The 18133-nt window shown below is 31.7% G+C and overlaps 1 protein-coding gene across 1 annotated transcript; it reads left to right on the top strand.

Annotated features, from left to right (window-relative positions):
• The first annotated feature begins 9420 nt into the window (after positions 1-9420).
• LOC108981620 lies at positions 9421-11287 on the top strand. Its single transcript, XM_018952849.2, has one exon. It carries the CDS (start codon positions 9771-9773, stop codon positions 11241-11243), a length of 1473 nt encoding a protein of 490 aa, XP_018808394.1. The 5' UTR covers positions 9421-9770; the 3' UTR covers positions 11244-11287.
• Positions 11288-18133: the final 6846 nt, after the last annotated feature.

Below are 18133 nucleotides of genomic sequence, written 5' to 3'. Positions count from 1 at the left end.
TTATTCCTCTTCATACTTCCAGTAATTCCCCATTTCCGCTGCAGAGCCGGGTAGACAATGAGGGGGACACAAGTGCGAAGTTACTTGTCGTTAATTTTACAATAAAGCATGAAAAGCCAAAATAAATCAAGGCTGTCTCCTTCATGAAAAAAGGGATGACGCTGTCTCCTTCAGTTACTTCATCTACGCCCTCCCCTACACTTTCTACAATCCTATCACATGTAAAAATTGGTGGGAACAAATAACAGTTCTCATCACCTTAGTGCCTGAACTCTAAATAAGTCTGATAAAGTGATGGACCAATGCCATCTAATGCATGTGCATTAATAATTGATGCAAAAATATAGTATATCGCATTGGCTTAAATGTAAGGCCTGTTTAGGATCCTAAGATCAAGGAATGTTGATCTGAAACAGAAGTGAGTGGATGAGAAGAAAAGGGTACAAGTGAGTCGAAGAGTCTTGCGTCGAAGAGAGTAGGAGAAGAGAAAGGAGAAGACGTTGCGTCGAAGAAGCGAAGGGATTCAGAGAAAGGATTAGGGATTTTGCAACGTTGGGCGGGTTTTTTCTTTTTAATGACCTGGTTACAGATAAGGGGTCACAGAACCGGATCCGTAACCGGATCTAGATTCTTCTCACCCACCCGAGTGTAATCCAGGCGGATAACCGCCCGGATACACCCGGATTTCTGGGTTCCGGACCGGACCGGAAAAAAAACCGGTCCGATGCACACCCCTAACTTATATTTTGAATTAGACCTAAAATTAATTTAGACAGCACTTTCATTTATTTATTAAAATTAAATTTGTTGACCAACCCAAAGTAATTGACCCACCCAAAATGCTGCATTCACCGAGTAGCACTATAAAAGTTACCGATTCATATTTTATTTTACTTAATTGTTAAGAAAATATTTTTAAATGAGTTTGTAATTTTTTTTAAAAATATTTAAAATAATTTAAAAAATGCTTGAAAACAAAAATACAATATATATATATATATATATATATATATATATATACATTTTACAATAGGATTTCTCGAATCCTCGGTTGTCCCTTCTATTAAACGGATTGTGCTTTATGTTATTGCAGCAAAATTTATGCAAATGAGCCAAAAGTGATTTTTTCAAGAAAATAATTTATCACTTTTTCTTTTGTCAAATATATCTTGGCCGTATCTATCTCAATTATTAGTATCGTTTGGGTATGGAATTATTTTCAATTCATTTAATCATTATAATTTTTTTATATTTTTATATTTTTATATAAAATATAATAAATAATTTAATTTTTTTAAAATTTAAAATAATAATAATAATAATAAATAATATTTTAATAATATTTTATTTAATTAATTTAAAATTATATTTTTTTATCTCACTATCTAAACGAGACCATACATAACCTTCTTCCCCCCTCCCCAAGCGCTGAAAAATTATGGAGCCAAGTCCTAAACAACTTCTTTCGTTTGAAAAAAACTGCGAATATCTTTCCATTATTTTAATTTTTATTTTAAAACTTTGTATATTTTAACAATCAATTGTAAATTAAAAATTTAAATTATGAAAAAAAATTGATACTTTAGGGTCAATTATTATTTTGAGAGTTTAAGAATGCAATATTGTAAAAACAATTAATAAATCAAGAATACAGAGGTGTATATTTTTTTATTTTATGCCGTTGGCCCTTTGTATTAATAAAAAAATTATATAAAAATAAATTTATAAATTGATATAATTATATATATATAATATGTTAGATTTATTATAAAAAAATAATTTTATATATTTATGTATTATATTAGATCATATTAATTTATAAATTTATTTTTATAAAATAATTAAAATATTTTTCATTTTTATAGACTATTGAAACTACGTCATTGATTTGATGATACCCCCATATCTTTTACTTTTTTTCCTTTTGAAATCATTATTGATACCATGTAGCTAGGCTGCTGCTTCAGTGCTTTTTTAAGCCTTTGACCACCACACAACTTGAAACGTTCTGGAATCTCCGATCTCCGATCTATCCTTTTATTAATTACGGATAAATTAATCAATACAAAATTATTTTTATATATTCGAATATGAAAATAAATTACAAAATTAAAAGCTCGTAAAAGTACATGATTAACCACGGAAGTTTAGGTACCAACAATGTTGACCTTTTGACGGGATTCGGGAATGGACGACTGTCGGCTGTAGTACTTCTGCCCATCGGTGGCTATTATATATGAATAATATTAAATATAAATTTTAAATAGATAAGTTGTATATAAATTTTTTATAAAAAAATAAATCTTATTAATAAATAACAAATTTTTTTTTTATATTTTTTTAAGTAAGATTTATTTTGTTATAAGAACTTGTATGTAATTTATCTATTTAAAATTTATATAAATTAATTTTTTTTAGAAAATGATATTCCCAAGAGATAGAGAAAAGCTATCTAATGTTATTTATTTATTTATTTAATAGAAGTATTTTTTAATGAATTTGAGATTTTTAAAAAAAATATTTAAGGGGTTAAAAAAATATTTGAAAAAAAAAGAAAAAAAATTGCACTATCTGACAGTAAATAAGCATTTTTCGAAAGAAAATTCAATTATTTGACAATTAGATTCAACCGAATGTCTTCGTTTCAGAATCCTGATCACCATGATGATATTGATCTTGTCTTGTCACATCCCAGAATTACAGTTAGCTGCCAGCCTCTCGAAGATCTGTAATAATTCACCAAATAATTTCATTCCTCGCATGAACTTCAGTTGGCCGATCGACAATATATATCATCTAGTGTTTAATAATTAAGTTTGGTGGTGATCAGATCTTTATATATATATATATATATATATATATATATCTAGTGTCCAGAATCAAATTCATGCTGCATGGATAAAAAATTAAAATCATACTATATTCATTTATGCATAAATATCCATCGTGTTTTTGTTAAAATAAATTGAAGAAAAAAGAGGATAATACTATAGTACTATAGTTAAGTCTTACCACTGCAATAAAAATATATTTTTGAGACGATTTTTGTTTGAGATGAAATGAAAATCGTTTCAAAAAATTAGATGTAGGGATGAAATTTAAATTTTATATTTAAAAAAAGACAGAAGGTGTTTACCATTTGAATATGTTCGAACGGTATACGTAGGGACAAAAAATAATTGTTCGAACATTGACAAAAAAAGTTCAAACAAAATAAAATAAATATTTGAACGATTATTATATATGATCGAATGAAAATTTGACACGTTAAGTAACAAATTTAGTACGACATTGACTTACATTTCGAACAACATACAACAACGTTCGAACATCAAAGTTAATCAATGTTCGAATAGATATTATATATGATCGAATGAGAAATTGGCGGGTTAAATCACTAAATTTAGCGGGACATTGACTTACCATTCGAACATATTATTATACCGTTTGAACGAATAGGTTAATCAATGTCTGAACGTAAAATAAAGAGTTTGAATGGAGATTTATTGTAGAAATATCTAGAAGGAATGCAGAAACGTTTGAACGATATATATTTCGTTCGAATGGTGACATAATTTTTACAATTTTTTATGACAACACAATACATTACTTAATTATGGACAAATATTTAATTTAAATAAAAAATTAGCAATTAAATAATATCTATAATATAAATCAATAATTAATTTAAAAATGACAAAAACGATTCATAATTAAATTAAATTTATAAAACACAAAATATTTTCTATACAAAAAATAAAAAAAGAATGCAAATAAAAGATATAGACTACTACTATCATAGCTCTCTACACACATCTTCGATTGTAGTTAGGCGTATCTCTAGCTATGTCAGCTGAGTATTGATCGTAACCTAAATTGTAGACATGACATCAATTTCTATATGTAAGTTAGAGATGTTAGCATTAATCTATGTACGTAAGTCGGAGATGGCACTACGGATCTCCGCACACACTGCATCAATCACCACTTACGTCTGTCTACAGATATTTGCACGCATAATATTTGCCATCTCCTCATGAGTAGATGTGCATGATGCCTCGGCCTGCATGGATGTCTCACCGACCAATACTCTATGATCTCTCGGGTGTGCATCTCCCTGAGTATTGACCGGCTTTGGAATAGGACCATGAAGACGAAATCTCAAGTGACCCGTGCCTCGTGACAGGGTGAAGGAGTTGATCATCTCCTGGACACACTCTGCAATATCTAGTAGGACCTCGACATGGAACAGAAATCGTGTGATCAGGATCCCAAATAGCAGTATATCTGTTGTAATGTACTGGGCCTCTGATTGAATTTTAGTGAATATATAACCCACTAGGCCGATAGACACTCCACAAGCGATGTGTATCATAAATTTCGTTCGATCCATGCCAACCTCTATCTTGTGCTGACGAGGATCAATGTTGTTGGCGATGATCAAGTTTATGATCTTAAAGAAACCAGATACATCTGCCTGTTTTATGCTCTTAGTTCCATCATAGGGAAGATCATCTAAACCAACAACCAACTACGTCACCTCATGATCAGAGAGGCCATCGAGTACATCTCTATCAGAGCCCCTCATCCACAGCTGTCTCTCCATCACCCAAAACTAAAGATTCTCTGGGCATCACATTTGGATACATTGTGCATAATCATGCGATACTAATGAAATTGGTGAGTCTGTCTGCTAAAAATGTAACTAAGGCTCCACAGATCGAAAAAATTTATGCATCATCGTCATCTCGGCTGGAACGACTAAGCTCTCTATAAAAATCTGAGACAATGTTGATATAGGAAACAAGATCTCATGCTTCGTCCTTCTGGTTGAGGATTGGTTTTCAACCACGCTTGAGGAAGACAGCTAGCAAGGAATGACCCTCCTAGAGAAGATCCTGAAAGTCAAAAATCTTCACCAGACGTTCCAACAAAATAGTAATCTCTCAAATTGTTTCGTTGGAGGGTTGTCTTGGTCGGCCACGCTTTCGTCCCCTATAAGACATTCTTAATCTAAAATTTAAAAAATAAAATTAATAAAATTAGTTATAAAATGTCATACATAAACTTCACAAAATTATATACTAATTAATGTAATTTAAAACGTTTTGTATTATATCGTTCGAGCAATTAATTAAGCATTCGAATGGTAAAATTTCAAATTGTTACACAACTGTTCAAACGTTATTGAAAGCATAAAAGTGTTTGAACGCTTTCGATTGGTCACTCAACTGTTCGAGACATGAGTCACACCCGTTTGAATGAATAAATCATCGTTCGAATGGTTTTTAGATCGAGCTCAACAATGGCTGAATTAACTCAATGGCCATCGATTCCTTTCGTTCTTCCAGAAATAATACACATACAAGGCCGAGACGTGTATGTGTATTATTTGTATTAGTAATATACAAATTTATATTAGTAAATTTATATATTAGTAAATTAATACACATACAAATATATAAATTAGTAAATATATATATATATTTTCTTAATGGTTAAATATATTTAAAAAATAGAAATACTTTAGCCACAAAAGAATTACATAAAAGTAATCCAACAAACTGATGTGGTTTGATGTGGTTCGTCAGATTGTAAAGTAGATCTACCAAATAAGATGAAGTCACATCAGTTTGTGAGATTGTTTTGTATAAATTCTTTGTAGATGTAGCAGTACTCTTAAAAAATACTTAAAGAAAAGGAAAAGAAAAGAAAAAGAAAAAAAGTCATTTGCACTAGTTTGAAGTGCACATTTTGGTGTGCACCCTAGCATTGTCCATAAAGCTAAACCCACTAAGACTTGGGCCCTGATGGTATCTACCGACACATTTTTTTTGTTTAAAGACAACCAACAGCTTGGCTTGCATCGCATGTGGGTACTCTTACACGAACTTATGTACCTTTAGCTGAGTTCATGGGAGAAAGTCACCCAAAATGTGAAATAGCTTATTAAGAAGCGTTGTTTGGTAATGTTTAAATAATTTATTTATAATATTATTTAATATAAGCAAAATATAGAATATGCAAGTGATAATTTCTTTGTGTATATATTTTTTCAAGGATGAATTTGAACTAAATTTTGGTTGGAGAGATGATCATAAAACTGTTGATGAGCTTATATGTAATGCATTTTACAAATATAAGACGATGTGTTATGAGTATTATAATAAATTCGAGAACAAGCAATAGGCATGCCAACATCCTTTTCAGGATGTCTGACCTTCCAATTGGAAAAAACTTTGTGATATGTTTGAGGATCTATCATATAAAGTAAATTAAATGAATTTTTTTATATGTCCTATTTATAATTTTTGCTTTCTAATATTTACAAAATCTATGCAGGAGCAAAGTTCCATAAACAAAACAAATAGATCGAAGTTGATGATTCACCATCATACAGTTTCAAGATCTTTTCATTACCTCTCGAAGAAATTGATAATGCTATTTTATATTTTTTATTGTATAAAGTTTGTTATTTGGTTGTATTGTAATAACTTTATATCTCAACAAATGTCTCTAGTAGCATGAGTCAGATACCAATTATGATCTGACGAAATTATATACTGCATCACATACTGATCGTAATGGAGAGTGAACTTATCCCAATACCCTTGAAACTTATGTAAGTATTATCATCTGTTTTAATTAAACATATTTGAATATTTATTGCGATATTAATTCTTTCTTTTGTGTGTAGGGAAAAATGGTTGCCCTATGTGCTGAATCTAGGTTTGATCAAGATTCGTCAACAAGTGATGTTGAAATTTTTACACAAGTTCTGGATCCACGTTCAGAATATTTAAAGGGTTTGAGTTACTGTGTAAAGCCTTCTAACTTTTCCTCATCGTCTGGGTATGCCTCCAACACTTCTACAACGTTAGAGGAAGCGAATTCAAAGATCGAGAAATTAAGTACAAGGCAGCATGAGTTAGATGCTCAATTGGCGAAACAAGTAGACATGGAAATGTGCGTGAAACAACAAGAACAATAACAATAACAAGAAGAGTTCAGGAGAGAGATGCAACTCCAAGTGTAGATACTTATACAACAGTTCAGGCCTCCAAGCAACTGATTTGCATTATACGTAATGATTTTAGGATCTATTTCTGTACTAAGAATGCTCGTACTACTATTTTATTTATTTAGTTTGCACTTATGAGACTACTTTTATGGATATTGAATAAATTGTAATGTATTTTTTTAAATATTATATATGTCTATTTGGTTTTTAATTATTGGGTAAAATAAAATAGTTACCGCTCAAATGACCTAAAATCGTTCAAACAAAATCAGTTAAACCATTCGAACATTGATACAGAACATTCGAATGTAATCGTTATTAAACGTTCGGATAACACTGGGAACCGTTCAAACGATAACATCGAACATGAAATCAACGTTCGAATGTCATCTCATAACAAATCATTCGATCATATCATAGTCCGATCGAACGTTTTACTCAATACATTCAAACATATTTTATTTTATTGTTCGACCATCAAATTTTGTGTTCGAACGTTTTCCCATGTCAATTTGATTGAACGGACTGATATTAATTGACCACTCATGAAGGACACGTTCGAAGATAATTGACGATCGAACGTAATGTTTGTAACGTCCGAATGTGATTTTGGGATGAAATTCAATCGTCCCAAAAAAATATGTTCAGTTTGAATGCAATTGGACAATTTTGCTCAGTTTTGTCCGAAAAGATATTTTTGAGACGAAATTGGTATTTTTGTCCCAAAATATCTTTTAAGACACTGTTATTGAAACGAATTTGGGACAATTTTGTTACGTTCCAAGAAGTATTTTAGGACGAAATCACAATTTTTTGAAATGAGAATTTTCAAATAGAGATTTATTTTATGAAAAATAAAACAGGCTCCCCTTTTTTGCCCGTTTGGTTTTTTTAATTTTTTTATTTAATGATTAAGAAAAAATTATTTAATAATATTATGAATTTTTATAAAAAAAATATTTAAAATTATTATAAAAATAATGTGAATTTTTTTTTCTTAATCACTAAATCCAAAAAAAAAAAAAACTGAAAAAAATTAAAAAAACCAAACGGGCAAAAAGAAGGGAGCCCGTTTTAGCATTGCTCTTATTTTATAGTGTTGTAGTGTACGATCTGAGTTGAAGTTTATGTGATTGGCAGTACTGCATCAGCAATTTAATTAACAAATATAATTTCATATATAGTAAAACTTGTAGTGTCTTTAGCATTAGTAAGAAAATAGAGAGAATAGAGTAATAGCTAATAATTATGTGTTTCGGTCTAGTGAGAGAGATTTATTTTATATAAAAAAAAAACTACTACTTTTATAAGCCAATCACATTATTTTTTTAAAAAAATTATCCTAATAAACAACCCTATAAGCTAAGGGCTACTATCGATATTATTTATTATGGCCATTATTTTTTAGGGAATTTCATGGGGTTTACTATTCATTTATTAAGGGGTCCTAGGAGCCCTAAATGTAAAGGACTTGAGTACGAATTCGTTTGAATATTTAAAATATCTCTTAATATTTACAAATATTAATAAAATGATTTGAGTTAAAATATTTTATTAAAATTTAAAAAATAAGAGATAAATAGTTTAATAAAAATATTATAAATTTAAAATATTGTTAAAATATAATATTTTTCTAATATAACTTTTGTTTTGAAATTTAAAAAAGTTGTATTAATTTTTGTATTTTTTTAAAAAATTTGAAAAAGTTATATTGAATTTTTGTGTTGGGATAATAATTAGATAATAATTAGATGAAAGAATTTGAGTTTTGTGTTGGGATACTAACCATGCATCATCATGCATGTGATGCATGTGCTCTTTACCAATCTTTCAGTGAGTGACTGAACTTAAATGATTCACAGTACCATATGAAAGTTAGGTTCAACATCATTCCTCAAGTCTTGCCTCCTGTGGCATTTGAAGGTTAATTAGAAGCTGCACCCATGATGGGTTAGCACCATTTGACAGTTAGGAGGCCAATATATATTAATTATCAACTTGCATGGGGTTGGGAAGGGAGGAATATTAGGGGGTACCGAAATCAATGGGAAGAATAGTAGTTATAGTGAGTACAAAGAATGAGAACGATACATATACAGAATTTCCTTTCTCCCCCTTGAGATATTTGTGAATAACCCATAGCATTTTGGCATTTTTTGGACATAATTTACCAGAAGAGAAATGATTTGTACAAATCCCAAATAGACAAATCTCATACAAGCATTTGTAAAAAAGTGAATCCCACCTTAAAAAAGTGTAAAAAAAACTATCCTTTATTAGTGGGATCTATTGTTTTACAAAAGGCTTGTATGAAACTTGTCTGTTTGGAGCTTGTATCTAGCATTACTCTTTACAGAATTTATAGTTTGATCTGCTCCAATATTTACCCTTGGGAAATTTTGAAGTTTCCATGCACATTGAGCTAGCTAGCTAGCTGCTCGATCTAGGTCAATGTTTGCTGCATGTTTGATATAATGTTATACTTTTCACCCTGCAGACTTTCAGGTTACAAGAGATATACAAGTACTACTATTATTCATGTATGCTTTAGAGGTCAATAATGAATGAGAGGTGTTGTTTTTAGGTAGAAAAAATCATGGGGCAAGTTTTTAAGCAAGTCCAAAAAGAAATTCTCTACTTCATATAAAAGCCACGCGTATGTGGTACCAATCCATTTGCATCTCTTCAAGTTCTACCTCTGATATCAATCCCATTTCGTTTCTGCTCGATCTGATCTTTAAGTCCTACAATGGACAACGCAGCAGCAGTCACAGGGTTCAGAGCAGTAAGTTTCCTTGCATCTTATAGTGCAGGAAGAATGACGAATTCAACAAATCTAATCCAATCTCCTTGGCCTTCTGCACAAGCACAAACCCTTGCTCTTCATGCCTCTGGCACATCTTCGTGCAGGAGCTTTCGAAGCCACCGAAGAGGTCCATGTTCTAAGTCTAGAAACAGCACCCTCTTTCTTACTCAGTGCTCCTCGAAACCAAGCATTGACAGCAACAGTGCAACAAATAAGAATCCTGCCTTTGAACTAGATTCAAATTCCAAGTCTCAAAGTTTGGCAACTCCCACGCCAAATCAGGCACTCACATCTACTTGTTCTAATGGTCTGGTGCTCGACTTGGGCCCAAAAAACTCCTGGGATAGTGCAGAAATCGGCTCACCAGTTGTGAAAAGATTCATCGGAGATAATGAGGAAAGGTGGTACATGTGGTATCATGGAAGATCTGACGCTGAAAACACTTCCGATTCCGTTGGGTTAGCAGTTTCAAGCAATGGAATCCATTGGGCACGAGGAGCAGACCATGTTAGATCGTGTGGGGACGTGGGATTAGTGATGAACTGCAGCCATAATTGGTGGGCTTTTGACACAAAGGGCATCAGGCCTTCTGAGATGGTTATTATGTCCAGCCCAATGTACAGTGCCGTTTACTGGCTTTATTACACAGGATATAGTTCTGAAGACGTCAACTTGTCAGGAGATCCAAACGGCACTTTACAAAACCCAGAAAGAGTTCACAGTAGAGATGAGAAAGATGATTGTCATAGCATTGGAAAAATTATCAAGTCTCTACCAGGCCTGGCATGCAGCCAAGATGGCAGGCACTGGGCCAGAATCGAAGGGGATGATCATAGTGGAGCCTTGTTTGATGTGGGGTCAGACAAGGAGTGGGATTCATTGTTTATTGCTGCACCACAGGTGGTGGTGCATAGCAACGATGATCTCAGAATGTATTACCATTCATTTGATGCAGAAAAGGGGCAGTTTGCTATTGGAATTGCAAGATCCAGAGATGGGATCAGATGGGTGAAGCTGGGGAAGATCATGGGAGGAGGATCAAGCAGTTCTTTTGATGAGCTTGGGGTGAAGAATGCATGCGTGGTGAGAAACCGCACAAATGGAAACTATTTGATGGCATATGAGGGTGTTTCTGCAAATGGGGTGAGAAGCATTGGATTGGCAGTGTCTGCAGATGGGCTGAAGAATTGGGAGAGGTTTCAAGAAGATCCTATTATTAAACCCTCGGAAAAAGATGGATGGGATAATAAAGGAGTTGGTTCTCCATGTCTCATTCAGATGGAGGACAATGCAGATAAATGGAGATTGTATTATGTAGGTGTTGGGCATGGAGGGAAGACGGGGATTGGAATGGCAGTTTCAGAAGGCAGCAACGTTAGAAATTTCAGAAGACGGGTGGGATCTGATCAATTGTAAGATAAATGTAGAGAAATGATATTTGTAATCATAAAATGTGTAAACATCGTGTATTATTTTTAAAAAATATGAATAAATATGAAATTCATATGAAAAAAAATTAATTTTTTAGTAATAGATTTTACTATTTTTCAAAAGAAATACGCGACGTTTATATAATTCATGACTATATCTAATATTATTTTAAAATATATAGCATTAGTGTATGTCAATATATCTCAATATGCATTCAATCAAACTATATATTTTAACTCTAATATCATAACGACATGCCTTTCTAACTGATAAATTGCCTAAAGTGACCAATGCGTCATTTTCTTGGTGCACAGAGATTTTGAAGTGACTGGTGGACTAAAACAAAGTTTCTGTCCCAACACTTTTGATATCAAACAATTAAATTTAGATTGTGTAGATTTTTTCTTAAATTTATAATTGGAAATGGGGTGGGGTTTAGTACCCGCACCCGGCCAGCCTGTCCCCCCACTTGAGGCGAGTGGGGCAGTTTGCCCGCACCAGACGAGCTGGCGTCAACCTCCCTGGAAAAAAGGGGGCGGGTGCCGGGTGGGGCATTGCACCCGTCCTAATTTAATAATATATATATATATATAAATATATATTATGCATATTTTAAAAAAATTAAATGAAACGATGGTTTTGTTTTGAGTTTTGTTAGATATAAACAAGTTCACGCATTAAACTGCATATTAACACTTTCATGACTTTTTTTTTTGAGAAGAAGAATAAAAGAAGAAAAATTTTGAGATAAGAAGAAAATTCTCTATCTCACAAAAATTATTTTCATTTTCAATTCGTACCGTTTCGTTAAATAGATACTTTACATATTAATATTGGTGCGCAATTTGATATGCGAACTCGTTTGTAAAAAGATTTTTCTTTTTATTTTAAGATAAAATAAAAATGATTTCCCTTAGTCGCCTACACCTTTGTCTTGACTCTCTTTCCTCTTGATATCCTCTCTCACCATTGCAACTTGATCTCTCGAACTCTATCTCTCTAGGTATATATGTTGCACCAATTGAATGGTATATTTAAGTAACCTCATAAGCCAACTACTTAAAAAAAAATACTTAAAAATACAACACATCAAGAGATCAATAAAAATAATAATATTTCTCTTATATATTTGATTCAATTAACCTATATATTTTATCACCTAATTCCTTGCCCGCATTTATCACTCTAAAGTTGACCCAAACTATCCCCACTAATGCACTAGACATTAGACTAATCTAGCTATTGCAGACTCCATATTCAGTCATTTTTATATATGAGTAATGTTAGAAAGAATTTACTATAGCAGTGTATACTTTACACTCATTACGTGGTTGGTTTTAATTGATTGTTCCCAATACTCACTTAAAGAGATGTGTGGTCTAGATAATGTAACATCATGTGTATAAAATAGATACTTCCAATAATGATTTATATCTATATTTATTCTTTATATATATATATATATATATGTACACTTAGAGTTAGTTCATATATAGTCTCCATTTGACTCATAAAAGTCTATATAATTATATTTAAAAAAAATTAAAATTACAATAATATTAGAGCCTTGAACCCAGTATTAGCCTTGACAAAATTTTGAAAAAATTTAATAAAAAGAAACTCAAAAAATTTCTATTAATGATCTCTAACTTGAAATTGGTTTTATTAAAAAAGAAATTGTCGATCGAACTCAAGAGTGAGTTCAACAATATCAAAACTGATAATAACTCTCTAAAACAGGAATTATTACTTTTAAAAATTGATAAACATTTCGATCGCGACGAACACAATACTTTCGATAATCATAATGAGTAAGATAATGGTAAATATTTTTGAATCTTTTCATGGTCTTTTTCGTAATTACATTTATATATAATTTCTTAACTATTTAAGTGCAAGCTTGTTAATAAAAAATATTACCCCTGTGGGAAATTTTTTTTTGCTTATTATTTGTATTGCTTTATTAGATTTTGGTTTTGATACTCTAATAATCAGTTGGATACTTTTATTTGTTAAGAATTTTAAATTCCAATGTATTTGGTTGAAACACCTATTCATCCCATTCGTTGTATTCGAGATATTATAGTCCACTGTTTTTGTAGTATCTCTAGCAACTTAAAAACTACAGCTAATACATAATATGTGAATCTATACCTATTCTCTATATATAAGTAGACATTTTGTTTTCTTGACACTTGGATGGACCAAATCGCCCTCCAAGTTGTGGTTTGGTTGTAGTTCATTCAGTGTCCTTTTGGTAATTTTCCCATCACTTAGATGAACGGAAAAGGCTGAAATTATATATAAACATGCATGCAATTACATACTAAGGGTGATGGCTCAACGGTCCTTAAATTATTCTTAAGTGGCTTGGCATACACTTTGGCATTGTTTGGTTACAAAGTTGAGATGAGAAATTTGTGAATAGTAATGAGATAATGTGTTAATAATAATGAAATTGTTTGAGTTAAGACTTTTATGGAGTTTTGAAAAATGAGAAAAAAAATTGAATAAAGAAATTTTAAAGTTAAAAGATGGTTAAAATATAATTTTTTAATATAATATTTATTTTGAGATTTGAAAAAATTGATTTTTTTTAAAAAGTTTGGGAAAGTTATAATAATTAAGTATGATTAGATGGAAAATTTGAAAAGTTGAAAAATTGAAATAAAAAAATGTTTATATTTAAATGGTAATTGGATATTGAGATGAGATGAGATAAGATAGTTCGTAAGGTTTGTGAAATAAAACCAAACCTAAGTCTTATGTTCAAATATGAATATAGATTTACCTTTGACTATTAATATTAGCCACCTAAGGATTTATTATTATTAAAGGCCACCTTTGACTCAAACTTAATTTGCACAACTTGAAATAATAAGAGATCATTGAATATCCTAACCAAAGTTGCTTTAGAGATTAGGTACGTACATATGGATGCATGGGACTCGATCATGATAATAGAGGAGAAACTGATGCAAGGGATCTAAGTTTGATAATGCAAATTTAACAGATTCTACGTTGATAGCATTAGACTATCTTGGGAAGCCAAATTAGTATAAATATGGCAAGAAATGGTCAAGCTTTCTTGAATTAGGATATTACTGCACACATATCAACATTTTGGTCATAACTTTAATTATGAGTATCATAATTGGGCATAAGATCCCAATTCAGAAAACTCTTTTTGGTGCACACGTCATGGTCACCATGCTACACCTACTGGTCCATGCTAGAGCTATGTGTTTTATTTTAAGATGTACATAGCTATTTGAGCCCTTCTTATATGCTTTAGAACTTGATTTCGAAATTTTATCAATAAACTTTCGCTCGGAGTTTTTCTCTGTTTTGTATCTTTCATCAGTTTTAATCCTTGATTATATTGATTAACTAGCCATCAGAATAATTATAATTATGTTCTATGTCTGAAATATGTTCATAGGATATTACCCTCTGGATATATATCTTACCATGTTCATAGGAGGGTGAGATATGTCCTTCCGATATTACAATAGGAATGAGTCCCACCTTTCAAAGCTGATCAAATAGTCTACTTGTCGCTGTCCCACAACCTCGCTTCATTGATGGTGGCACTGAAAATAAAACACATACCAATGCTATATACACACTATATACACATCCCTACATATATTTATTGTCAACCGAGGATAATACCCTTATTGTAATTGAGAAATATATATATATATATATATCTATATATATTTGGCAAACACCCCCCCCCCAACACACACACACAATATATATATATATATATATATATAGAGAGAGAGAGAGAGAGAGAGAGAGGACCATATAACTGGAAGTAATGATAATGGTAGATATGAATTGAAAGTAAGTAAATGTAATGAACTGAAATTAAGTAAATGAAAGTAAGTACAAAAATAAGAGTTGTTTTTTCAAAGTAAAACAACTTACAAAATATTTTCAGAGTAGCTGGGGAAGTAGAGTTACAATATGAAGCAAGAAGGAAACGAGATTGAATTCTTAGGAGAGGCTCTTAGGCGTTCTAAGAGATGCCCTCTTATGAAGCTAGGTGCCTCTATTATAGACAAAGGAAGAGCTTCTACAATTATTTGTAAACAATACATGATCTGACCATGAAGTAACATTGTTTGACTTAACCAGGAGGTAAGCTTAACAATGAAACAAAGTAATTGGAATCTTGTTAGGAAAAGCAGTAGACAAATCAATAGCTTTCTTAGCAGCGGTAGTCTTTGGTGCTTTCAGTAGGAATCAATGAACAATTCAGAGGTAATTGCAAGAGGGTGCTTGTGCCAACATATCAATTATCAAATAGCCTTGGGGTGTCTTCTGAATCACGTCCAAACACATTATAGTAGGGATCAATAATAGAAGTTTCGGAGGATGCCTCAGACTCAGTATCTGGATTATCATCGTCTTGTAAGGACTTCTTCAATAGGTAAATCAAGTCTTTTTTCTTCTGGCCTTGGATAGGAGATCTCTTCTTTAATTCAAAAGATTTTTTGGATTTATCATATTTAGTAGAAGTAGCGGGTTGAGCAATTTGTTTAGCAGTACCAGAAGTAGTAGCTTGGGTAGTTGGATATTTGGGCAAAGTCAGTTCTTTAGCAGCACCAAGGAAGTCTTCAATGCTCTTCAAGTCTGGAGAAGTTTGAGAAAAATCTCTGGCAACATTATCAATAACATCTTGCGTGTGGGAATATCTGTCCCACCATTTGACGAACTAATTGTGGATCAGTATATCACCATTCCTATCATAACTCCATTTTAGTATCCAAGGAAATTTGTATTTCTTGCTAAAATGGAGAAAGTATGGGAACTTATGATTATGTCAATCCATTTTGAAAACATTGACAAAACACTTAATGAAGACTTGAAATTTATCAAGTAAAACTTCCATAATAGGGCCAAATTGATGACCCCATCTTAGGAACAAAAGAGGGAAATCGGTCTTGAATTTCTTATTAAAATTAAGAAAGAGTGTGTCATCTCTTCGGTCTGAAATAACATGAATTTTAACCAAGTATCGATGTAATCAAAGTAGTAGTAGTAAATATCAGAATGAGGAAGTTTCTTTGAAGCAAAGGGATGAGTTCCCAATTTTTCTTAAGTAGCAATGTTTAATATGTAGGCACTATGATAGATGTGTTTAATTTGATTAGTTTTATAAAAAGTGAGCTTAATAACCAGGGATTATGTTTGTAATAGGATAATAGGGTAATATTGAAGGTTTTTAATAGGTTGCTCAAGAATCCAGTGAAAACCAGGGGAAATAGCTAGAGGCAGTTTTGAAAGAGTCTATGCATATGGTCCTATTAGGTTCAATGTAGAACAAATTTTGGAAATAGAGTTTTTTAACCTACTCAGTTTTTGAAGCAGGATAATTGGAAGCATGATAATAGGAATTAGTGGTAATGAGATTTGTATAAGGATCGTAGGGAGTACTAAGAGCATAAGAAGATGAAGTAGTTCTAATAATAGGAATGCTACCAAGGGTAGTAAGCCTGTTGGCAATATCGAGTAGCAGTTTCGTGTCTAACAAGCATGCTATTAGGAATTGGAGGGGGAGTAGTAGTTTTACCCTTTGTCTTTTTCTTACACATGATTTCTGCAAAAATTTGCGAGTGAGAAAATCAAGAATGAAATTTTGAGATCTTTTAATATATTCAATATCAAAATCAAATACACTTAAGATAACTTGCCATCTGAAAAAATATGTTTAGATGCAATGTTTTCATCATCTTTTTCTAAAACATATTTAGCACTTTTACATTCAATACATAATAAAAATTTCTAATTTAGTAAATCACTTTGAAACTTAGAAATGCATAGTACTATAGATAAAATTTATTTCTTAATAGTACTATAACTAATTTGTGCAGTATTCCAGACTACAGAATCGAAATGAACAATTTGTTCAAATAAATTTGGAGAAATAATTTGTTTCAAAATGCCACCATAAACAATGTTAAAGGCATCTATGTCAAAAATATTGCAAGAAGCAGTGGTAGGAATTTCACGACATGGTAGAGTTTTAGCATGTGTCTTGATTTGCATAATAAGTGGAGTATGAATATCAGTCCAAGGAGGAGGGTTGGAATGTTGTCGCTAAATGAGTGGGCGACATTGTTTTCTCATGTCTTGTAGAATTCAGCAACATAATTAAGAGAACCAATGAACCTTTGCAACTGGGTTTTATCAGGGATGATATTAGGAAATTTAACCGCAAATTCAATAGCACGATTGATGAGTCTAATTTTTCCTATAGAAATATCATAACCAAGGAATCGAACTTTGGTTTGGAACAATTTTATTTTCTTAACAAAAACAACAAAATCATTTCATCTAATAATGTCAAGAAATGAATGCAATGTTTTTAATGTTCATCAATAGACTTTGAGTAAATAACGACATCGTTAATAAAGACAACACTAAAATGGGTGAATGAATTAAAGATATCAATCATAATGTTTTGGAACTCGCTAGGGGTATTTTTTACTTCAAAAGGTATCACATTCAACTAATAATGTCCAAAATGAGTAGTAAAAACAGTTTTATACCTACCTAACTCACTAATCTGGATTTAGCAAAATCTTGATTACATGTCAAACCTGGAGAAGACTATTGCATTATTTAACCTATGAATCAAATCATTCTTATTGGACATAGGATACTTAATCTACGTAAGACTTTGTTCAAAGGTTGATAATTAATAACTAGGCGTTGTGTCCCTCTCTCAATCTCAGCAGAATATAAAAAGCAGAGCAAGATTAAGGAGGCTTACTATGCCTAATAATGTTCTTGACAAGCAAGTTTTGAATTTCTGTCATGCAAAATTCTAAAGGTAACCGATTCATTTGAAAAAGTCTATC

The sequence above is a fragment of the Juglans regia genome, chromosome 16 (assembly GCF_001411555.2).
Source record: "Juglans regia cultivar Chandler chromosome 16, Walnut 2.0, whole genome shotgun sequence".
NCBI classification, from domain to species: Eukaryota; Viridiplantae; Streptophyta; class Magnoliopsida; order Fagales; family Juglandaceae; genus Juglans; species Juglans regia.
Note: the sequence above shows the minus strand (reverse complement) of the source record. Positions and strands in the feature narration are given on the sequence as shown.

Excerpts from the sequence above, each read along its gene's own strand:
- LOC108981620 (XM_018952849.2), top strand. The coding sequence starts at position 9,771 with ATGGACAACGCAGCAGCAGTCACAGGGTTCAGAGCAGTAAGTTTCCTT.